General features: G+C 44.5%; 1 protein-coding gene across 2 annotated transcripts in view; it reads right to left on the bottom strand.

Moving 5' to 3' along the window:
* Nucleotides 1–7,128: 7,128 nt before the first annotated feature.
* Nucleotides 7,129–25,357, bottom strand: part of sned1 (sushi, nidogen and EGF-like domains 1) — a 124,378-nt gene continuing 106,149 nt past the window's right edge. For both annotated transcript variants that reach the window (XM_067995578.1, XM_067995579.1), the window contains 8 exons: nucleotides 24,601–24,769; nucleotides 23,826–23,908; nucleotides 23,017–23,115; nucleotides 21,421–21,537; nucleotides 20,678–20,765; nucleotides 20,171–20,247; nucleotides 10,002–10,037; nucleotides 7,129–7,745 (listed from right to left, as the gene is read on the bottom strand). In XM_067995578.1, the coding sequence (XP_067851679.1) occupies nucleotides 10,012–10,037; nucleotides 20,171–20,247; nucleotides 20,678–20,765; nucleotides 21,421–21,537; nucleotides 23,017–23,115; nucleotides 23,826–23,908; nucleotides 24,601–24,769 (659 nt within the window). In that variant the 3' untranslated portion in view covers nucleotides 7,129–7,745; nucleotides 10,002–10,011. The remainder of the gene's footprint in view (nucleotides 7,746–10,001; nucleotides 10,038–20,170; nucleotides 20,248–20,677; nucleotides 20,766–21,420; nucleotides 21,538–23,016; nucleotides 23,116–23,825; nucleotides 23,909–24,600; nucleotides 24,770–25,357) is intronic.

Below are 25,357 nucleotides of genomic sequence, written 5' to 3'. Positions count from 1 at the left end.
GCTGTATGAAACATAACCAGCATACTGATCCATGTAACCAAGTGACTACACAAACATAACTCTGGCTGTGAAACGCTTTTTGGATATCTGAAAAATCTGAAAGGTGCTATGTAAATGCAAATTCTTTCTTTGAAGACCGAGTCACCTGTTTTGAAGTTGTTGGTCAGTTTTTGATTCTAGGTTGGCAGGGAGATGTTTGCACCCTGATTGGCATCTCTCAGTCTCTCTCCCTCAGGAAGGTATCTGCCCACTGACTGGTGCCCCTCAGTCCTTCCCAATGCCCTGTGCGTTGATGTAAATCGCTTCTGTTTGTTGGCTGTAAGGGTCCTACCAAAACTGAGTTTGAACAGGTTCAAACCAGTTCCTGGTGGGCAATGGCCATTAACACAAAACTACACTGAATCAGCATTAATTCGAAGCATCATTCGGATATGCTGCAGAATGACTGGTGCAGGAAGTGGAAAAATGTCACACTGCTGCAGTCTTCTGAGATTGGGGTCAAGGAATATTGCCAAGCCAGTGTCGGAAGAGCTTTACTTTGTATCTAACGTGTGCTGTACCTGACTTGGGAGTGCTTGATGGAACAGTTTAGAGAGAAGTTTTACTCTGTATCTAGTCTACAGTGTAATAGATCTGGAAGTGCTCAACGGGGCAGTGTAAAAGAAGCTTTGCTCTGTAGCTGATCCTAGCTGTGCCTGACCTTTGGAGTGTATGATGGGACAGCATAGAATGAGCATTATTCTGCATCTGACTTATTCTGTGCCTGACCTGGGAGTGTTTGATGGGACAGTGTAGAAGGAGCTTTACTCAGTATCTGACCCGTGCTGTACCTGACTTGGGTGCGCTTGATGCTCGCACAGGGTAATAAAAATGACAAGTGTTCCATTCCCCAGCAATAACATCCATTACCTTGATAAGCATAAACTTCACAGAAAAATTTCATCAATGAAAACAAAGACCATGTTCCTGGTCGGATATTCACACAAAGGTTTTATTTTTATTAAAACTGATCACTACAGCTGAACTACAATGCAACACTCACAACATTTAATATATAATACGGAAAGGATCTTCACAGATAGAAGAAAATGTGGAGGAATAAACCACTCTGTCGACAATCTGACGACAGGGTGAGGAACGAATGTCAGAACGGTTCTCCGAAGGGAAAGTGAACTTTAACAAGAGTGTGAAATAAAATGGCTTAAAATTGTAAACACAAACTAGTAACAAATCACAAATGACAGAGTATCAGAGGGCCCAGTGCTGAACGTTTCCAACCCATGGCCCAAATCATTTCAGCTGAGATATGTTTGGCCTCCTGGGAGTACGTCAGTATCTGGTGCAGTGTGTGGGGAACGTATGAATTATTGCAAAGAGGAACTACCTGGATTGAGCTTGGACTCCAGGGGAAGGGGGCAAAGGATGGGGAACCCAAGGATGATGGATCAGAGACTCCCTGCAATGGTCACCACCGAGGACCAACCTGGCCTCCCACTTTCTGCAGTTTATACATCCTTTGATGCAGCAACTAGACCATTCACCTTCCTGACCATTCATCTGTCTGACCATTCACCTTCCTGACCATTCACCTTCGTGACCATTCACTTGTCTGACCATTCACCTTCCTGACCATTCACAAGTTTCAGGACAAGGGAAAGGTTGGAGCCATCAGCTTCATCTAAACAGGTTCAGATAGAGTTTGTAGATGTGGGCATTGGATCACACTGCCCTGTTGGTGTATAGAATAACAGAAGCCAGGAATAAGTTGGAAGGGTGTAAATCAAGTGCTGTTTCCAATCAGAAACAATGGGGCTGTAACCTCAAATATGTTCCCTTGCATTTCTAGAACGATCCTCCATTTAGTGGCGGAGTACAGATATCAAATAACCTCAGTTTTCTGACACCAATTCAACCTACAGACATACTTATTTCATCAAAATTAAACAAAAGAATTGACCCACAAGTGTTGCCAGATTTGTGCCAATGGCATTTAGAAGGGAAGAGAGGGACTGCTAAGCTGTTGATCTTAAATACTTTTGCCAAGAAATTCGACGCCCTTTTAAGCATAATTTCAGTGTATAATCATAGTATCATAATTTGGTGCAGCAAAGGAAAAGGCCATTCTGCCCATCATGCCTGTGCCAGCTCTTTGAAAGAGCTATCCAATTAGTTCCATTCCCCTGATCTTTCCCCATAGCCCTGTAAATTTTTTCCCTTCAAGTATTTATCCAATTCCCTTTTGAAAGTTACTATTGAATCTGCTTCCACCACCCTTTCAGGCAGTGCATTCCAGATCATTACAACTCGTTGCGTAAAAAAATGTTTCCTCTGGCTTTTTTGCCGAGCACCTTAATCGGGGCAAGAAACTTTTTGTTTTGGTACCAAAATTGGGCAGAAGCCATTGATGTGGTTTTTCAACCTAAAATCAATCCACCTGAAGTTCCTCACACTTGTTGGCCCTCAGTCCCTCAAAAAGCTCTTGAGGCTATGTCAGTTGAAAAATTCAAAACTGAGATAGATAGGTTTTTGTTAGGTAAGGATAGTGAGGGATGTGGAGCACAGGCGGGTAAATGAAGTTGAGGTACATAAGCCATGATCCAATTGAATGGCGGAACAGGCTGGAGGGGCTGAATGGCCTACTCCTGTTCCTACGTTCTCATGGTCTGCTGAGTTCCGACTGAGCTCATTTACATATATTATAATGAGGGCCAGCGGCACTGCAGCTCCGAGTTGCCTGCTTTTACTATCACAAACTGCTCAGGGTAAGTTAGACTGAGAACTTATAAGGTGCAGCTTTTGCCTGGTTCAATGGTGACAGGCAGAAGTGAGGAGTTTGAGAGGCTGAAGACCGTGGAGAGTTTCGGTAGCGATTTCTGCAACTGGGAACGATATTTTGCCGTGATTATTTTCGGCATCCTGCCTCGGCAGACCTGGACTTGCCCGTCACTGTTTCTGACAGTGTGAGACCAACTGGAGATTTACCAACCCCGCAGTGAGGGTTTCACACGAGCAGTTATGGCATTCCCTATGGGTATACTCTTGTGTATTATTATCACGGAGGAGGAGTACAGGACGGAGCAAATCAGGCAGATTTAAAGAGGATGGACCCCACCAGACATTGTTACCTCCCCTATAGAAAACACAGGCAGTACAGGTCATATGAGGACCTTTAGTGAGGAGATGTGTAAAGAAGAGTGCGCTTCACCAAAGAAACAATCGGGCAGTGGTGCCACCTACTGCACGGAGACCTGCAGCCACGTTCATTTACACGCACTGCTCCCTCTGTGACTGTGAAGGTGACGACAGCATTAAACTTTTATTGCCCAGGCTCATTTCAGGTAACCATGGGTGATCTCTGTACTTTCTGCCAGTATGGACATGCATTCATCAGGTGATTGATGCGCTTTACAGGAGAGCTGAGGCATTCATCACCTTTGGCATCACGGCAAGGTAGCAATAAAATAGGACCACTCACTTTTACATGGTGCTGAATCTCGTAAGGTCCCGGGTGCAATCAGAAGTACCCATATTGCTTTGTGAGTTCCTACAGAAAACCCCCTCATCAGGAAGGGCTTCCATTCCCTAAACGTACAGATTGTGTGTGACCACATGCAGAAGTTCCTCCACGTCAACACAAGATATGCTGGAAGTTGTCAAGATGCATACATACATCAAAATTCAGCCCTCCCTGACCCGCTCTGGGAAGAAAATTACATCAACTCATGGCTTGTTGGTGAGAAAGTCCATCTTCTGCTCTCATGGGTGATCCTACTAAAACTGGCTCGAAGAAATGCTACAACAAGGCACATGCCTCTACAAGAGCTGTCATCAAGAGGACCATCGTTGCCCTGACTGGCCGGATGGGGCTCTGCAGGATGTTTCGTGTCGTGTGTCATGCATAGTTGTACCCTGTACAGCTCTGTCATACAAAAAGGTCTGGACTTGCACATTGCTGGAGAGGCAGCCATAGCTGCTTTGGAGGGAGAGGTATATGGAGGAGAAAATCACAGTGACCTTCACTGAGGACTTCTGAGTGACTGGTCCAAGAGGCATCAGTGGACATCCCATCACTAAAATCTTCTCTTTTGGTTAACGCAGTCTACCTTTGATACTGGTGCCTCATTTCCTTCTCCCCACCTTCAAATAAAGGAACATTCCTTCAATCCTAGAACGTTACAACACATTGGCCCTCTTTGCTCCTAAATGAGTGTGCCAATAATCATCGCCTGATTCAGTCAGCACCAAATATGTGCACCCTTTCCTCTATGTCTCTAACCTTCAAGAATAACAAAGCATGACATAAGTGCATGGTCCTGATTATTACAAGTGTGTCCAAAATGAACACAAGCCATCCTGCTCTTTCCGAACACTGTGCTTTTCTTTCACCTATTCTGAGGTACAATATGAAAGCCAGGATCATGGCAGGTGGTTGGTTGCCATTGTTCTACAAAAGGCTCACAGGACTGAAGTGACCATCCTCTCATGGAAGCTGGCTCCTGGCAGGGAGCCACTGCTGTCTGCATCTCTGGAGCTTGTTCCTGGGCAGCCTGGTGTCACCTCCTACATTCCACTGGTGTTATGCCTTGACGGGGAAGGCCGGAAGCCTGGCACCTGCTGCTGTCCTGAGCAGCGGCTGTATCAGGCAGAGCGACTACAGCCGCAGCCATTCCACTGAGCCCTGGATCTGTGACCCCGCTGATCAGGGGCTGGTTGGTCTAATGGTCGCAATCATATCCTGGCAGACAGGGCCGCTGAGGTCTACCTCTATTTCATCAAGGAGGTTTTGCAGCTTGGGACTCTGTGAAATTGAGGCATCTTCTTCTTGGTCCCTGTGCCATGCCCTGGTCCCTTCCTTGACTGCCTTTGCCAGGTTCTCCTGTGTTAAACATTCTTTAAAGTGGCCCAAAAACAAGTTATGAGACATCCAGTCAAGTCAGCTGACACTCAACTGAAGAAGCCAAGAACTGTTCCTTACTTACCTGCTGCTCCCCCAGCCTCCTGCTGCAATCTTCACCCACAACTGGCTTTTTTAAAGGTTGCACTCTAATTTCCATGCACACCAGCAGATTGCTCCTGTTTTACACCAATCATTGCTCCAATGGACATGCAAATAAGCTGACCCAGGAAATTCTAGTGCAAATATCTCTCCAGATCACCGGTTGGCGCAATTCATTTTCCATTGGTGTAAAATCGGTGCAACTCACCATGTGGAATTTTGGGGCCGCTGCGTGGAAGAATCATTATATATAAAAAAAATTAAAATCCAGGGAATAGTAACGAATGCTTGAACAGATGCCAGATCACCGCCGTCACTGGTCTCACTCAGAGGCTTATGGATAGCATGACTGTGTGAAGTGCAGAGCGAACAAAGATTAATTTTAAGCCATTAAATGCCAGGATGGTGATTCAATGCACTGCGATCACATGGCAGCAAGAGCCCAATTTGCACTGTTCATGGGAACTGATTTCTCCCCAGTACAATGTGAATAATATTCGGCCATTAATCCTGCCGCGATCTGGCTCATTTTGCACTCGAGTGCGGGACGCTGACCCTGAACATATTGGGGAGGGAGGTCCTCCCAGGGCTAAGGGAGTTGAAAAGGGATGGTTCCTTAAAACGTAATGGAGCCACATCATCGCAGTAAGGGACCCCAGATCCTGACTCAGGGATGAATTCATTATCTTTACATTAAATTAGGGAGGAAGATTTGTAATAGTGATACAGTGGCAGTACCTTAGTGATGATGTTATGGGATTTCAGAGTTCGTAATATGCTACACCACACTGCAGGGAGGAGGAAGAGAGAGAGAAAAGCAAGAGTGCCAACACTGTTTATCAATGTCAAAAAATAGTAAAATCCAGTCCCTTGAAATCGATGGAAATAAAAACCGGGCGATTTCTATAACGGGCGAATGATCCGCAATGCCAGTTTTATATCTGCATGGCAAGTTGAAAATCTACCTCCTTGTTTCTACCAACTGCACTATTTACACCAAATCACACAGGCCATGACGCCGCAGGAACTGTTAGGTGTCAGAGCTTTCCAGTTGAATTCTGACAAACATATAACCATAAAATTCCACTGTAGTCAAACTTTTGAGCTTCCCCTTACATTCTACAGTATCCTTGGTTCAGGAATCACAGGGGATTATACAATCTTCACCCAGGCACACAATTTCCAACAATCCAACATAGTCAGTCACTCATCTCCGCAACCTAATGAGAGTGACACAAGAAAATACAGTAACAAAAAGCCTGGTGATGGTTTTGTTGTAATAAAGTGTTGTCAACGATTGTTCAGACTGGCTGAGGAGGGAACTGACCTCACAAAAAAGCCTATCTATGGTAGTGCCACCCAGGGATTAAGAAGGGAGCCTGGACAGATTAGAAACAGCCCTTTCATCTGTGGATTGGGTTCAAGTCCACCTCATATGGATAGGGCCGGAGATACTGGTACTATTTCACTGGAGCAGAAAAGGCTAAGAGGAGATTTAATTGAGGTTTTACGATTATGGAAGATTTTGATAGAGTGAACGGGGAAAGACTTTTTTCTGGTTGGGGAGTCGGTGATGAGGGGGTCATCAATTTAAAATTGTCACTAAGTGACTGGGGAGAGAGATTAGGAAAACTTCTTTACACAGAGAGTTGTTAAGAGTATGGAATGTTTTGCCATAGGGAGAGACAACTGCATCTTTTAAAGGAAGTGTAGATAAACATTTGAAGCAGATGAAGATACATGGTTATATGAAGAGAGGTGGGCAGTAGAATTAGCTTTAGATTGCTCTTGCAAAGAGCTGGCACAGACATGATGGACCAAATGGCCTCCTTATGTGCTGTAAATTTCTATGATTCAATATTAAGGTCTTGTTTCTCTAATGGAGACGAGGAAGTGAATTTGGTTAGCTACTGTACTGTCAACTCTGAGGTCTTGGTTCAAAACCAACTCACACTGATGGGATGAAGATATCCCCTCTCTGATGAGAACTGGGTGGTTAGCATCACCCATCTGAGGGAGGGGGGACTGAAGGTTCCCATTTCCCCCTACCAGGTTCCAAAGATCTTAAATGACGTCAGTCAGGGCAATCTCAACCCAGGTCCCAGCGAATAAGTGATGAGTGCATGCCACAGAACTGTTGTAATATTTTAATTTCTAGCTAGCACAAGCTTAACATGAATGGAAATACCACATTGGTACAGTAAGGGAGGTTGGGGTTTTAAGCACGCTGTCAGGCAGTCTAGGGGGCTCTGTACTATACACAATATATTGGAGCCACACTTATCTGATTGAAGTCTGCACAATGCTATCACTACGACAACGCAATTCAAATTCCCAGCAGTCTCGTCTCTCGGCTTGAAGAATTTACACACAGAGAAATGAATACACGGGCACATCCACACTCAAGTGTACCCATGTACTGCAAGCACTCACTCACTCATTCACTCACTCACTCACCTCTCTCTGCTTGAACACAAAGACAAGTAAGAGTGCGTGCACCTGCTCTCCCCTCCCTTCCTTCCACACACGCATTCTTCTTCAGTTAGTTATGTGTTGATCAGATTTCAACTGTCCTGGTTTTTGGACATCCCCAAATTGAACACAATGACACTCAGACGTGGTGGCTGACTCTTCAATGGGTGGCCTCGTCTTTACAATGCGTTAACTTGTGGTGGATTTGATTAACTAGCACCCATTCTTCTGATGTCTTCGGATTTGTGATCTCCTTACACACATCAGCTAGAAGGCCCTAAAACATAAAGAACATCTCAGTGTGAATGAGGGGAGATTCCAGCAATTCAAGAATCTTCCTATCACCTTAAAATTGTTAAAAGGGAAAACAAAGTTTTGGTTTATTGAGAAACCTAGGCAATAGACCCAAGGCCCACAGGACAGGTGCTACCAAGATTGAAAAGTGTAGAAAGGAAGGTAGGTAATTCAAGAAGTAATGATTACATGGCATCATGTGTGAGTTTTAAAAGCTTGAGTGTTGTAGGAGGAAGGGAAGATGTGGGAGGCAGACTTGAGGTACTGGGAAAGAATGAGGTAGAATAGGAGACAGTGCAATGAGTCTTCATTGAAACCAGTAAAGATTTTGATAGGAGGAACAGTGTGTAGATCAGTGTTTGTAGTATTTGAAGAGAGGAAAGTTCAAAGAAGCAGTGGCCATAATAATATAAATGAAATACAAGCAGACTAGAAAGGTTGTGATGAGGAGAGATAGGTTGGACGGTAGATACAAGAATACAAACAACTGTTAGATGACAAGTGTTTTCTTCTATCTTGTCCAGAAGTGAGAGAAGGGTGTTGGAGGAGCCTCCTAATCTCAGATGGGTTTTATCAAATTCAAGAGGTAAGTAAGAATGCTTTGGCAGAAAAAAGAAAGCTGTGCTTCTTGCAGGCAGATATCACAGTGCAGACATGTGGGAGTGCCATTTAAGATCAGAGGAGATAATGAGGCTAATGGTGTTAAAAGATGAAGGAGGAATAGGAGGGAGCTAGCAAGAGTTGGGAGCCTTTGGTTTGACTTGTTAGAGATATTAAGAAACAGTGCCTGTGAAAAAAATTGAAAGAAACATGATTTTTCATCGTTCCAAATGAAGAGCATGGAGGAGATCGAGATTTGGTGAGTCAGAGATTGTACTGTTAGAGGGTGATACGTGATCTGAAGGAAGTTAAAGATTGTGGAATGGAATTATCAGCAAATATTAAAGGGAGGTTATTGATCTGGAGAAGGAGAGCCCCCATGTTGCTGGAAAAAGTCAAAGGACAATTGAAGGTCATAGCATGGCCTAACACAAGTAATATTGATTATTATTAGTCTGAAGAGGTCCAGTACCTTGAAACTGCCAACACCTAATTCAGGACCAGTAACCAATCAGTCCCGAGAAAACCTGTATGAAAGAGGCCATCACCTCATTTGGGGCTGATAACCAGAGACACATTCACAATTAAGCCAGATGTTAAGATTACAGTTAAGAGCCCCTGACTCAGGAATGCTAATGCATGTAGGGACTCCATTAAATGATGATCTGATCCCCAATCTTACCATAACTCAGCAAAAACTGTGAGTCAAAACATCCTGGGAGAGTTTTCAAGCAGTAGCACAGATAGAAATAGAGAGGATGCAGAATTCATCTCACACATAGATATATACTATATACTATATATACTATACTATATATATATATGACTGTCTGATATTACATACTTATAGATTACAGTGAGAAATTACACACATAGATCATACACTGATATTCATACCTTTATATATGACTACATATTACACATTACACTGTGATGTTACACACAAACATACTACACTGATATTACACATACATATACATATATTGCATACATATATGACACTGCATGATATTTTAAACACACGCATATACATTGTGATCTTGCATACACAATTGTGCACACGTTAAACAAGTGATATCATAAAAGCACACCTGACACATTTCACATGCCGTAACATGTACATTCACATTACATACATGACACTATACACGTACACTTCACACGCACAATACCATGTGGATACTGTGACAGAAGCAGGGATCCATTCTATTTCCAATCACAAAAATTTCTACATCATTTCACAATACACTCATACTATCACACACACGTACGGAGTCTTACAACACCAGGTTTATTTAAAATCACAAGCTTTCAGAGGCTTCCTCCTTCGTCAGGACTCACCTGACGAAGGAGGAAGCCTCCGAAAGCTTGTGATTTTAAATAAAGCTGTTGGACTATAACCTGGTGTTGTAAGACTCCTTACATTTGTCCACCTCAGTCCATCACCGGCATCTCCACATTATCACACACACGCATAAGTGATGTAACACATGTTCATTACAAATGATGTGACACACACACACACATACATAACACATATATTATACTGTTACCCACAAATACAAACACACACACGAAGGTATGTTTTTAACCCCATACCTATGTAAATGATATTGATTTATCCATGAGACAAACTTACCAGTAATTGGTTAATGTCTGAACAACCTTCTGTTTCCTGGACAAGAGAAAAAAGTTATTTTAATAACAATTGGAGTGAGAATGAACTCCCTGCTACTCTTGGACAGCTCCCAAACCTCGTCTATGCTGAACATCTGTCGCAATGCCTCTCAAATAATAACATGTCTGATCCCTACACCCCCAGGACCTGGCTATAGTCATGTTCTACATCTTATGTCGTTTGACAGCAGGTGAGTGTGGTGGTACATGCAGTGGGGACCAATGTTTGGCATCGTGACATTGAACGAGATGGCAAACATTCTATCTCCACTTTACTGAGTTGACAGTCTTGGTGTCACTTGTGTGAAATGAATAGAACAGAAGGCCATGAGCTTGCTGTCTTGCAACAGCCTCGGCACAGGCCCTGCAAGAAGTCAGCTGCCCACTCCCTGAACCATGGACAAACATACCCTGAGCAAGTTGGGAGTTTTGACACATGTTGTGGATTATAATGGGCAGAGTGACTGGACATTCAACAGCATATGTGGTTTGCACTATACAGCGTATGGGTGTTATAGGAGGATAGGCGAGTTATACCAGATGGTGGTTGTATGGATGTTAAAAAAGGGTGTGTATGGATGTTACAGGAGGGTGTGTGGGTTATAATGGATGAATTATGGATGTTAAATAACTACAACTTGCATTTATAGAGTGTCTCAACGTAGAAACATCCCAAAACTCTTCACAAAGGTATAATCAAAAAAAATGAATGCTAAGCCAAACGAGGAGATATTAGGAGGGTGGCCAAAAGCTTGGTCAAAGAGTTGCATCTTAAGGAGGATCTTAAAGGAGGAGAGGATGGTTTCGGTTCTGACTTGTTGCCCTTTTTGAATATTGGCACCACATGGGCCTCCCTCCAGTGCACGGGGACAATTCCAGAGTCTAACGAATATATGAGCAAGGGGCTTGGTGAGCACACCTCCCTTTTCGTTGAACACCTCGGCTGGCAGCAGTCCAATCTGATTTGAGACCCATTATTTAATCCATTGCTACATCCGTATTCACTTTGATGTTTACAACTTTAGAATCAACTGTCCAGTGTATTTTTAGTGACTGAGCATCATCTACATATTAAGGTGGTCATGGAAAAGGATAGGGAGGGGCAGGAAATAAATGTTCTAAATTGGGGGAAGGCCGATTTTAATAGGATAAGGCAGGATCTGGCCAAAATGGACTGGGATCAGCTGCTTGTAGGAAAATCCGCATCGGAGCAATGGGAGTCTTTCAGAAGGGAGATTGAGACCATACAATGGCAACATGTTCCCGTAAAGGTCAAGGGTGGTTCCAAGAACTCCAAGGAACCTTGGATGTCAGGGGATATACGAGAATGGATTAGGAAAAAAAGGAGGGCTTTTGGCAGATACAAAAGGCTAAAGACGGAGGAAGCCCTAGAGGAGCACAAAAAGTGCAGGGGGATACTTAAAAAAGAAATTAGGAGATCAAGGAGGGGCCATGAAATAACACTGGCGAGCAAAATAAAGGAAAATCCTAAGATGTTTTATAAGTATATTAAGGGTAAGAGGATGACTAGGGAAAAAATAGGGCCCATTAAGGACAAAAATGGCAATCTGTGTGTGGAGCCGGCAGATGTAGGAGGGGTTCTAAATGAATTTTTTGCATCTGTTTTCACTATGGAGAAGGACGATGTAGACATAGAAATACGGCAGGGGGACTGTGATATACTCGAACATATTAACATCGAGCGGGAGGAGGTATTGGCGGTTTTAGCAGGCCTAAAAATGGATAAATCCCCAGGCCCGGACGAAATGTATCCCAGGCTACTGTGTGAGGCAAAGGAGGAGATTGCGGGGGCTCTAACACATATATTCAGAACCTCTCTGGCCACAGGGGATGTGCCAGAGGACTGGAGAACCGCTAATGTAGTACCATTATTCAAGAAGGGGAGTAGGGAAAAACCGGGGAACTACAGGCCAGTGAGCCTAACATCAGTGGTAGGAAAATTATTGGAAAAAATTCTGAAGGACAAAATTAGTCTCCACTTGGAGAAGCAAGGATTAATCAGGGATAGTCGACATGGCTTTGTCAAGGGAAGATCATGTCTGACTAATTTGATTGAATTTTATGAGGGGGTGACTAGGCGTGTGGATGAGGGTAACGCAGTGGATGTGGTATACATGGATTTCAGTAAGGCCTTCGATAAAGTCCCCCACAGGAGACTGGTCAAGAAGGTACGAGCCCATGGAATCCAGGGTGCCTTGGCACTTTGGATACAAAACTGGCTTAGTGGCAGAAGGCAGAGGGTGATGGTCGAAGGTTGTTTTTGTGACTGGAAGCCTGTGGCCAGTGGGGTACCACAGGGATCGGTGCTGGGTCCCTTGCTGTTTGTGGTCTATATTAATGATTTGGATATGAATGTAAAAGGTATGATCAGTAAGTTCGCTGATGATACAAAAATTGGTAGGGTGGTAAATAGCGAGGAGGATAGCCTCAGTCTGCAGGACGATATAGATGGGTTGGTCAGATGGACGGAACAGTGGCAAATGGAATTTAACCCGGAAAAGTGCGAGGTGATGCACTTTGGAGGGACTAACAAGGCAAGGGAATACACAATGAATGGGAGGACCCTAGGCAAGACAGAGGGTCAGAGGGATCTTGGTGTGCAAGTTCACAGATCCCTGAAGGCGGCGGAACAGGTAGATAAGGTGGTAAAGAAGGCATATGGGATACTTGCCTTTATTAGCCGAGGCATAGAATATAAGAGCAAGGAGGTTATGATGGAGCTGTATAAAACACTGGTTAGGCCACAGCTGGAGTACTGTGTGCAGTTCTGGTCGCCACACTACAGGAAGGATGTGATCGAATTGGAGAGGGTGCAGAGGAGATTCACCAGGATGTTACCAGGGCTGGAGCGCTTCAGCTATGAAGAGAGACTGGGAAGATTGGGTTTGTTTTCCTTGGAGCAGAGGAGGCTGAGGGGGGACATGATTGAGGTGTACAAAATTATGAGGGGCACAGATAGGATGGATACTAAGGAGCTTTTTCCCTTCGTCGAGGGTTCTATAACAAGGGGACATAGATTCAAGGTAAAAGGCGGGAGGTTTAGAGAGGATTTGAGAAAGAACTTTTTCACCCAGAGGGTGGTTGGAGTCTGGAACTCACTGCCTGAAAGGGTTGTGGAGGCAGGAACCCTCACAACATTCAAGAAGCATTTGGATGAGCACTTGAAATGCCATAGCATACAAGGCTACGGACCAAATGCTGGAATATGGGATTAGAGTAGACAGGGCTTGATGGCCGGCGCAGACACGATGGGCCGAAGGGCCTCTATCCGTGCTGTATAACTCTATGACTCTATGACTCTACTGGAGTGAAGGCAGATGCACAGTATTCATTTAAAGCCTCCATCATATCGTGGGAGTCCTGAATCTGCTCTGAGGAAATGGTCAACAGGCCTCGGCAGTCCTTAATTGCCCTCTAACTACTAACATAGATGAAACAGTTCTACTGTTTTACACATATATAAAAATTCATTAGAAAAGTGAATAGTGCCAGAAGACAGCTAATGTTATTCTTATATTTAAAAAGGAAGATAGAACAAGTCCAGGAAACTATAGACCAGTTAGCTTAACCTCAGTGGTAGGAAAGATAATGGAATCTTTACTCAAAGATGTAATAGAAAAACACCTAGAAACTGAAAATATAATAAATAGTAGTCAGCACGGATTTCAGAAGGGAAAGTCATGCTTGACCAACCTTTTCTCTGAAGAAGTAACAGAAAGAGTAGACAAGGGTAATGTAGTAGATGTAATATATTTGGATTTTCAAAAGGCCTTCGATAAAGTACCACGTAGTAAACTCATGACTAAGGTCAAAGCATATGGAGTCAGGGGACAGGTAGCAGAATGGATAGCAAGCTGGCTACAAAACAGAAAGATGGGGTTAAAGGTAGTTACTCAGACTGGCAAAAGGTGGGAAATGGTGTTCCACAAGGATCGGTGCTGGGACCACTGTTCACAATTTACATTAACGATTTGGACTCAGGAATCGGAAGTAGAATTTCAAAATTTGCGAATGACACCAAATCGGGGGATATAGTTAATACAGAGGAAGAATGCGACAAAATGAAAGAAAACATTAATAAACTTGTAGAACTTGTGTAAATGGCAAATGAATTTCAATATAGATAAGTGTGAGGAAGTGCATTTTGGTAGAAGAATAAGGAGGCCACATACTGCTTGGATAATAAGAGTCTAAATGGAGTAGAGGAGCAAAGGGACCTAGGGGTACAGATACACAAATCACTAAAAATAGCGACGCAGGTTAATAAGGCCATAAAAAAGGCTAACCAAGCACTAGTATTCATTTCTAGAGGGATACAATTGAAAAGCAGAGAAGTTATGTTGAACTTGTATAAGACCTTGGTTAGACCACACTTGGAATACTGTGCACAGTTCTGGCCTCCATATTATAAAAAAAATAGAGCCATTGGAGACGGTGCAAAAAAGATTTACAAGGATGATACCAGAACTGAGAGGATATACTTATCAGGAAAGGCTAAACAGGCTGGGGCTCTTTTCTCTCGAAAAGAGAAGGCTGAGGGGTGACCTGATAGAGGTCTTTAAGTTAATGATAGAGTTTGATAGAGAAAATGTTTCTACTTGTGGGGGGGTCCAAAACTAGAGGTCATCAAAATAAGATAAATAAGAACATAAGAACATAAGAAATAGGAGCAGGAGTAGGCCAATCGGCCCTTCGAGCCTGCTCCGCCATTTAATAAGATCATGGCTGATCTGATCCTAACCTCAAATCTAAATTCATGTCCAATTTCCTGCCCGCTCCCCGTAACCCCTAATTCCCTTTACTTCTAGGAAACTGTCTATTTCTGTTTTAAATTTATTCAATGATGTAGCTTCCACAGCTTCCTGGGGCAGCAAATTCCACAGACCTACCACCCTCTGAGTGAAAAAGTTTCACCTCATCTCAGTTTTGAAGGAGCAGCCCCTTATTCTAAGCCCCCTAGTTCTAGTTTCACCCATCCTTGGGAACATCCTCACAGCATCCACCCGATCAAGCCCCTTCACAATCTTATATGTTTCAATAAGATCGCCTCTCATTCTTCTGAACTCCAATGAGTAGAGTCCCAATCTACTCAACCTCTCCTCATATGTTCGCCCCCTCATCCCCGGGATTAACCGAGTGAACCTTCTTTGTACTGCCTCGAGAGCAAGTATGTCTTTTCTTAAGTATGGAGACCAAAACTGTATGCAAGATAGTCACTAATAAATCCAATAGGGGATTCAGGAGAAACTTCTTTATCCAAAGAGTGGTAAGAATGTGGAACGCGCTACCACAAGGAGTAGTTGAGGCAAATAGCATAGATGCATTTAAGGAGAAGCTAGATAAACACATGAGGAAGAAAGGAATAGTAGGATATGCTGATAAGGATAGATGAAGAGGGGTGGGAGGAAGCTCGTCTGGAGCATAAATGCTAGCATAGACAAGATGGGCCGAATGGCCTGTTTCTGTGCTGTAGACTCGAAGGGGGCTAAATTGGGCCGCATAGCGCCAGTGGCGTAGGCGCTACGTGGACTCCTAAGTAGCATCTGAGATGCGCAAGCACACTTCCGGCGTGATGTGTGCAGGACGCCATGTTAGTAAAGGCGTTTGCACACACGCACTTACCGAACGCTGACAGCATGTAAAGTAGGGAGAATACACGGTAGATCAGTGTGCAACGCTGATTTAAAGGGACAGATGCAATTTTGGAACTCCACGCTCCAGCTAACGCACTGTCTTAACCTCGCACAGCTGAACAGATGTTAAACGGCATGGAGCCCCTCACCAGCACTATTTAAAAGGATCATGCAGGAGTTAAGGTTAGTTGCTGGATTATTGCTTCTGGCTGCTGATGCATTTGTACCTGTTTTCAGAGGTCTCCTATACTGGAATACTAGGAGTAGGGGACATAGCCTAAAAATTAGAGCCAGGTCTTTTAGCCGTGACGTTAGGAAATGCGTCTACATGCAAAGGGTGGTAGAAGTTTGGAACTCTCTTCCGCAAACGGCAGTTGATGCTAGCTCAATTGTTAATTTTAAACCTGAGATTGATAGATTTTTGTTAACCAAAGGTATTAAGGGATATGAGGCTAAGGCGGGTATATGGAGTTAGGTCACAGATCAGTCATGATCCCATTGAATGGCAGAACAGGCTCAAGGGGCTAAACAGCCTACTCCTGTTCCTATCTTCCTACGTTCCTATAATAAAGTTTCAATGCTCTACAGGGAGTGGGCTGGCTAGCTGACTTGCAACAGCAAGGGCACTGGCGGAGTGGCAGGGGTGGGACAGGAATGCTGTCATCCTGAGAGAGGACAGCAGGTTCATGTTCCCTGGAGCCACTGCAACTTGCTGCGTTCTGTTATGCGCCACCTTCTCCTGCAAGAAAGCGGGACGTGTATCAGTGTGTTTTCTGCAAGATGTTTGGGTTATGTGGCTGTCACGGTTGAATAGCTGCCAGCGTGTGTGATCTGTGAGTTGTGGGTGTGTGGTTTGCAACAGTGGTAATGTGAGAGGGTGAGAGGAAACATCTGATTGGAAGAGTTGAGTGCTGATTCAAAGAGTTTGTTGGTAGGTGGGTGATGTGGGGGGGTGAAGTGCTGAGCAACCTTTATTCAATGTTTTGAAGGAACTTAACAGTTTGTAAATATAAGGACTGGACCTGCACCTGTGTTTTATTCTGATCTTTGTTCAGACACGTATCTTATATTTTGAAAATATAAGAGTCCCACAAACTTTGAGCAGCCAAGTTGTTGCTCGTTGAAAATTCCAGAGTTCCCATCATCACCATGCTTCATTATGTAGCAGCTCAGATTCACTTCACCATTCACTTCCACCACTTCCTGCAGCCACAGTGCACCTTCCCTTTAAGAGGTGCAGGCTGCCCTTAAGTGGTGCTGGCCACTCGCGATACCTGGGCCCCCTGCTGGTGAGCAGCCACTCAACAGCGCAGGTAGGGCTCGCTGCACACAGCAATCGTAGAAATCACCAGGCAGCACGAATGTTACGTGCTGCCTGCATCTCAACGACCGGGCATGGGTTAATTGCGCACCACAATCCCCGCGCCCATTTTCGGGGGTTAACCAATTTAATCCCCCACGTAACTCTACGTAACTATTGCTACCACAGCAATCCACTATCCACTTCTCCAGTGTGCTTTTGGCTGCTCTGATAACAGCTTTTGTTGCCTTTAGCTGAGGTCGATACCTATCCTTGTTCTCCTGAGATCTATTTTCTTTTATTCTGTGAAAGCATTTTGGTTTAAGTCTGATTTGTCCTTGCACACGGCTAGTTAGCGACTTTGGCTCTGTTTTACCAGGTGCCCTTCTTTTTACTGTAGGGAAATACATGGGTCCCTTTTGCATTTGGATGGTTTCATAGGTATTCTTCTGTGTTCATACTATCTCTGCCCAGTAGGGCTGCCCAATCAACTCGTTTCAAGTCTTCTGCCACCTTTGCAAGTCTAGCCCGCTTGAGACCCGATGGCACAGCTGAGCCCTGTTGCCTGCAATTTCTGTGCCACGCGGGAACTCCAGGACGCTTCATGTGTCCTGGATAACTACGCGTGCAAATAGTGTCTCCAGCTGCTCGAGCTCGAGCTCAGGGTTTCTGAGCTTGAGGAGCGGCTGGAGTCACTGCAGAACATACGCGAGGCTGACAATGTCCTTGATCCCGCATTCCAGGAGGTGGTCACCCCTCAGCCACAGAGAGTTCAGGAGAATAGTAAGTGGGTGGCCACTCAGCAGCATAGGAAGAGGCAGGCAGTGCAGGAATCCTCTGGGAGTGTGGCACTCTCAAACTGGTTTTCAGTACTGAATACCAGTGAGGGTGATGACACCTTGTGGGAGTGCAGCCTAGAGCAAATGACTGCACAGGAGGGCACAGCGAAGTGTAGAAATGCAGTTTTCATAGGGGATTTGATTGTCAGGGGGGTGGACAGGCATTTCTGCAACTGCCGATTTGAGTCCCGCATGGTGTTTTGCCTCCCTAGTGCCAGGGTAAAGGACAACACTGAACAGATGCAGAATATTTTGTGGGGGGGAAGGGACCAGCCAAAAGTTGTTGGAACCAATGTCATAGGAAGGAAAAGAGTTGAGGTCCTACAGACAGAGTTTCAGGAGCAAAGGAGGATGTTAAAGAGCAGGAGCTCAAAGGTAGTAATCTCTGAATTACTCCCAATGCCACGTACTAGTGAGTAAAGGAGCAGTAAGATAAGGCAGGTTAATGCGTGGCTGGAGAAATGGTGCAGGAGGGAGGGCTTCAGATTCCTGGGGCATTGGGACCAGTTCTTGGGCAGGAAGGACCTGTATAAGATGGACAAGTTGCACCTCAACAGGGCTGGGACCAATGTCCTCGCAGGGTGATTCACTTGTACTGTGAGGGGGGGATTAAACTAATATGGCAGGGGGAAAGGCACCAGGATGAAACATTAGAGAGCAGATACAAGTAGCACAGAGGATTGGGAGAGACAAACAGCATTTGAATAAAGACTAGTTCAGAAATAGGAGAGATCAGACACGGGGGGGGAAGTGTGAGGCGTAAATGCACAGAGTGTGGTGAATAAGATTGGTGAGCTTCAGGCACAAGTTGCCACGTGGGATTACGATATAGTGGCAATAATGGAGACTTTGCTCAACAAGTGGAGGAATGGGCACTTAATATTATTGGCTACAATGTGCTCAGAAAAGATAGGGAAGGGAGAAACGGAAGTGGGTGGCAGTAATGGTCAAAGAGACTGTTACTGCACTGGAAAGAGATGATGTAGTTGAAGGTTCAAAGACAGAATCTATTTGGTTAGAATTCAGGAACAATAGAGGTGCCATTATGCTGCTGGCTGCATGCTATAGGCCACCAAATAGTGGGAAGGAGCAAATTTGCAGGCAAACTGCACAAAGAAGCAAGAACTTTACAGAAGTGATAATGGGGGACTTCAATTATCCTAATATAGACTGGGAAAATAGCAATGTAAATGGTAAGGACGAGGAGGAATTCCTGAAATGTGTACAAGAGAACTTTCTTGATCAGTATGTTTCCAGCCTAACGAGAAAGGAAGCAGTTCTGGATCTAGTTCTGGGGAATGAAGTGGGGCAAGTGGAGCATGTTTCAGTGAAGATGGCAGGACAAGTTGAGAAGGCGCTTAAAAAGGCATCCAGGATCCTTGGCTTTATAAATAGAACCATAGAGTACAGAAGCAAGGAAGTTATGTTAAACCTCTATAAAACACTGGCTAGGCCCCAGTTGGATATCTGTGGCCAATTCCGGGCACCTCACTTTAGGAAGGATGTCAAGGCTTTCGAGAGAATGCAGAAGGGATTTACTAGAATGGTACCAGGGATGAAAGACTTCATTTACATGGAGAGACTGGAGAAACTGAGGTTGTTCTCCTTAGAGCAGAGAAGGTTAGGGGGAGATTGCTAGAGGTGTTCAAAATCATGAAGGGTTTAGGTAGAGTGAATAAGGAGAAACTGTTTCTAGTGGCAGGAGGGTCAGTAACCAAAGGATACAGATTTAAGGTAATTGGCAAAAGTACCAGAGGCGACAGGAGGCAAATTTTTTTTACGCAGTGAGTTGTTATGATCTGGAATGCACTGCCTGAAAGGGCCGTGGAAACAGATTCAATAATAGTTTTCAAAAGGGATTTGGATAAATACTTGAAGGGGGTAAATTTGCAGGGCTGTGGGGAAAGAGCAAGGAATGGGACTAATGGGATAGCTCTTTCAAAGAACTGGCACAGGCACGGTGGGCCGAATGGCCTCCTTCTGTGCTTTATCATTCTATGATTCTATGAAATCCAGAACTAGCATTAAACTTTCAGTAACTTTGGTTTGGCTGGTCAGGCTGAATCTCAAAATATTTTAATCAGTTTTACCCAGCTGTTCTCCCACACGCAGGTCTGATATTGCATCAAAACTAAGTCTAGAACCAGATTACCCCTGGTTTCCTCGCTAACATTTTGTGAAAGTAAACAATCATTTATAATATCTACAAATCTTTCAGCCGTCCTTCCCTCAATACTAGATGGCTCACCATTGGACTGAATGCCTGGGTAATTAAAATCCTCCCATTACGCAAACATTACCAAGGGTGGAGTGGGTTATTCTGGGTATGAATACTCACTGGGTGTTCTGTGTACAACAGGCTCACAAACTTCTTTGTAGCAGGTATCCTGGTGAACTTTATAAATTCTTTTATACCTTAAAAACAAAAGCAAAAAATAAAAACGTCCATACTCCCACTAAGAGGTCATACAGTGAAACCCCAAACTCTAACCCACTCCTCCAACCTCTATGTCTTCCTGCAATCTTCTGCTTTGTTCCTTACTATTTGTCCCTTTCCTTTAATTTGCTTTCATCAGCAAATTTAAATATCATCCATCTTGTGTCTATGTCCAAATCATTTCTCTACATCTACATCAAGTGGTCCCAGTATGTATCCCTCGGGCACAGCATTCCCTCTGTCCACAAGGCTACTGTGATCTCTTTACTAACGGAATTTGAAGTATGTACTCCATTTTCCCAATTAACCCTGAGGTGATCCTAATGTTGTTTACAGCTTTCAGCTTTCGAATGTTTAACAAACTGACACCCAGAATGATTCCTGGTGAAGCCAGAACGGGAAACTTACTTAAAATGGCAGACGCTGTCCTCCCACACTGGAATGGATTTAGTTTCAGAGTACAGGCGTGTGCAGGGGTGAGGAAGCTTCTTACAAACTGAAGGCAAGATAAAAGAAGCTTTAATAATATGACCCAGCATCAAACACATAATTCTATTTAGTTTACATTAACTCTAGACTAAAAGGCTTTTTGTTACACCCCACCCTCACTACGTTACAACACCCCCTCTGTTACACCCCACGCTCACACCAAGTTATAACACTCCCTCTGTTACACCCCACCCTCACTACATTAGTACACTCCCTCTGTTACACCCCACCTTCACACCAAGTTATAACACTCCCTCTGTTACACCCCAACCTCACTCCAAGTTATATCACTCCCTGTGTTACACCCCACCCTCAATCCAAGTTATAACACTCCCTCTGTTACACCCCACCCTCACTACGTTATAACACTCCCTCTGTTACACCCCACCTTTATTGACACTCAATGTCGTTCCCACTATCATTGTGAGTTATAACATTAATGTGTGATACCCACCCTTACTGTAAGTTGTTACAGTCTATGTCTTGTATAACATCCTCTGTGTTACACATCACCCTCATTGTAAGGCTCTCAGTTATCACACTGTCTGTTACACACCAGTAAGTGAGTTACAACACTCTGTTACATCTCACACTCACTGTAAAGCTCTCAGCTATGACACACAATCTCTCCATTAGATTTTGGCCCAGTAATCTTTTCTTACATAATTCACAGTTTTTTCCCTTGAATCCCGTTTCACAGTCACACATGTACGAGTCGATCCCCTTCACGCAGGTGCCTCCATTTTTGCAGGGGTTTGAGGAACATTTCTTCTGATCATCTGCAAATAGAGAATCAGCGATTAGAGATGGAAATACAAAAGAGAGAGCTAGCAAACAATAAGGAAAACAGCCAATTAGATTACATGCACCAGAAACTGCAACCAGGAGATCACACACACTGCACACTTGGCTGATAGCCTATCAGACATGAGTCTGCTCCACTCTCTGTTACCAGCTCCTCTGTCACCCGAACACAGCCTGTCCCACTCACTAATACGAGCACTTCTGTCACCTGAACACAGTCTGTCCCACTCTCAGATACCAGCTTCTCCATCACCCACACACAGCCTGTCACACTCTCAAATACCAGCACCTCCATCACCCACACACAGCCTGTGCCACTCTCAGATGCCAGCTTCTCCGTCACCCACACACAGCCTGTCCCACTCTCAAATACCAGCACCTCCATCACCCACACACAGCCTGTCCCACTCTCAGATGCCAGCACCTCCGTCACCCACACACAGCCTGTCCCACTCTCAGATACCAGCTCCTCCATCACCCACACACAGCCTGTCCCACTCTCAGATGCCAGCACCTCCATCACCCACACACAGCCTGTCCCACTCTCAGATGCCAGCACCTCCGTCACCCACACACAGCCTGTCCCACTCTCAGATGCCAGCACCTCCGTCACCCACACACGGCCTGTCCCACTCTCAAATACCAGCACCTCCGTCACCCACACACAGCCTGTCCCACTCTCAGATGCCAGCACCTCCGTCACCCACACACAGCCTGTCCCACTCTCAGATGCCAGCACCTCCGTCACCCACACACAGCCTGTCCCACTCTCAGATGCCAGCACCTCCGTCACCCACACACAGCCTGTCCCACTCTCAGATGCCAGCACCTCCGTCACCCACACACAGCCTGTCCCACTCTCAGATGCCAGCACCTCCGTCACCCACACACAGTCTGTTTTTCCAATTTCTCTCTCTGCACTTTCCACAAATCAGGCCCTCAGGCTGCAGTGAGGAGAATAGGATTCTCCCCAATGTTCGATTATTATATTCACATATCCAGAGGAACATGGATAGGACGCTTGAAATTCCTAGACTTGTTAAAACTATTCCTTGTGGTTGAGGCTCCATCATCCTTGCAAGCTCAGGCCAGCCTTGGCTAGGGAAAGGTTCCAGTTCAAAGGAGATCTGGAACTCTATAAATGGAAAACCACAGCTGCAAGTCCAGAGGAACCCTGGCTGTTGTTTCTCTTCCTCACTCACGGGCATTTGAAGCCATTTGCAGTCCCTATAGCTGCCAGGTCAAGATCAGCTAATTTAGATAGAGGCCAGAAATCAAACCTGGTACTTTCCTGGTTCAGTTCTACACTGGCCGGCACTAACTTATAAGGCTACTCTATGACTACTTTAACAGTTAATTATGTTACCCCTTATTACTTGATTATGCTATCCAATATTAAAATAGCCCTCACTGCTACCTCTCATTGCACACTAACCCCAACACAGGACTCCTACCTGGCTTAGTGTTGGTCTCAGCCTCTTGGATTTCCAAGGCCAAACTGATACGATTGGTAGATTCCTCCAAGTTTTCCAGTTTGATTGGAGGCTCTGGGCCTGGTCAGGAAAACAAAAGCACACACAAGCATCCCTAAGTTTAAGAGGAGGGTTGAAAACCTACAGGATTGTATTAATACAGTGTCATCCTTCTATGGGGAAATCTGGTTTGCCACAAGCAACTTTCACTTTTCAGGAGCTGTCTGAGTAAAAGTTACTGAAGGACAGTTTGATGCATCGAGGAGCCAGTCAGTTCCCGTTCAGTTGAGCGGGCAGCCAGCTTCAATTTTTAACTTTGCAACATTGAGCCACAAATTAAAAGATGAAGCAGCACCATGCCTCCACAGTCAGAGTAGATGTGACAACGCTAAAAACAACTGATTTGCAGTCCATGTAACTCACAGCAGATGCATTCTCTGTTTCAGGCTTTGTTACTGAAATGAAACCAACTCCAGCCTTCAATAAAGTTGGGATACTGAGATAGACAGTTTCCTGAAGATGAACTGGAATTAAAACTTTTTTGCCTTTTATTTACCATTAGTGTTTGTCAGATTGACTGATTTCCGAGACACCACTCCTAATATATCCCCTTGTTTGGCTCGGCATTTATTTTCTTGATTACATCTCTGTGAAGCACCTTGGGATGTTTTTCCATGCTAATGGCGTTATATAAATGCAAGTTGTTGCTGCTGTTGAACCTTTAAGGATCAAGTCTTCTAAAATTTTACAATGAACCACACAGTGCAGACCTATTGTGTTCTGGTACCTACGTGCTCGGTGAGTTATGGGTTTGGGCTGTAGATTGGCAAACGTGGCACTGATTCTCCCTCTCCCATCCAGCATCTCCGAGTAGCTGAAAATTACATCACAATAAGTTTAATTTTTTATTTTTACTGATTTCAAGTTCTAACAGAATCAGCAGCACTGACAGTATTAGACAACTGTCTCATCAAGCATGCCCAGGTCAGGTACAGCACAGATTAGATACAGAGTAAAGCTCCCTCTACGCTGTCCCATCAAACACTCCCAGGTAAGGTACAGCACGGGTTAGATACAGAGTAAAGCTCCCTTCACACTGTCCCATCAAACATTCCCCGGGCAGGTACAACACAGGTTAAATACAGAGTAAAGCTCCCTCCACTCTATCCCATAAAACACTCCCACGCCAGGTACAGCATTAGGTAGATGCAGAATAAAGCTCCCTCTATACTGTCTCATTAAGCACTCCAGGATCGAGTACAGTACAGTTTAAGGCAGAATAAAGACTTCTTTACACTACTCCATCAAATACTCCCAGTTTGGATGCAGAATAATGCTCCCTCTACATTGACTCAACAATACTCCTTAATCCAATCTTGGATGAACCTGCACTATTGTGACAATTTTATTTCACACTGTGATAGATGAAAGATCACAAAGAATCTCTATGTATTAGCTATTGTTTACCAGGATCTCTACCTTGCTAGTGTTATTGCTAGTCTTAAAGAAGATGTCTTAAAGAAGCAGAAATGCAGCCATTTTAAAACATTTAATCGTTCCACTTACTTTATGATTTGGGAATTGTCCTCATAGCTTCCCTTGCTGATTGCCTCCTTGTCATCAGGCTGCAGTGTGATATGCAGCCGGTTGTTATATACTCCCAGATCCTCAGGCTCTGATTTGGCCCTCGAATTTCCCTGCATTTTCCCTTGCCTTGTGTTACTTTGGATTCCCACTAACAAAAGGTACAAAGTGATTAGTGTCGTTATCTTTCATTGACAATTACAGCCCTTAGGTCCAACACTGTCCAACAGGAGCTGTGATATCCCAGCCACTGATGAAACTCACTGAAGTAAAGATGTCATAGAGTCATAGAGTCATACAGCACGGATAGAGGCCCTTCGGCCCATCGTGTCCGCGCCGGCCATCAGCCCTGTCTACTCTAATCCCATATTCCAGCATTTGGTCCGTAGCCTTGTATGCTATGGCATTTCAAGTGCTCATCCAAATGCTTCTTGAATGTTGTGAGGGTTCCTGCCTCCACAACCCTTTCAGGCAGTGAGTTCCAGACTCCAACCACCCTCTGGGTGAAAAAGTTCTTTCTCAAATCCCCTCTAAACCTCCCGCCTTTTACATTGAACCTATGTCCCCTTGTTATAGAACCCTCAACGAAGGGAAAAAGCTCCTTAGTATCCATCCTATCTGTGCCCCTCATAATTTTGTACACCTCAATCATGTCCCCCCTCAGCCTCCTCTGCTCCAAGGAAAACAAACCCAAGATGCAACGTGCAATTGAAAACCTTGCTACACTCACATCTTCCAA

Source organism: Heptranchias perlo, chromosome 13 (assembly GCF_035084215.1).
Source record: "Heptranchias perlo isolate sHepPer1 chromosome 13, sHepPer1.hap1, whole genome shotgun sequence".
NCBI lineage: Eukaryota > Metazoa > Chordata > Chondrichthyes > Hexanchiformes > Hexanchidae > Heptranchias > Heptranchias perlo.
Note: the sequence above shows the minus strand (reverse complement) of the source record. Positions and strands in the feature narration are given on the sequence as shown.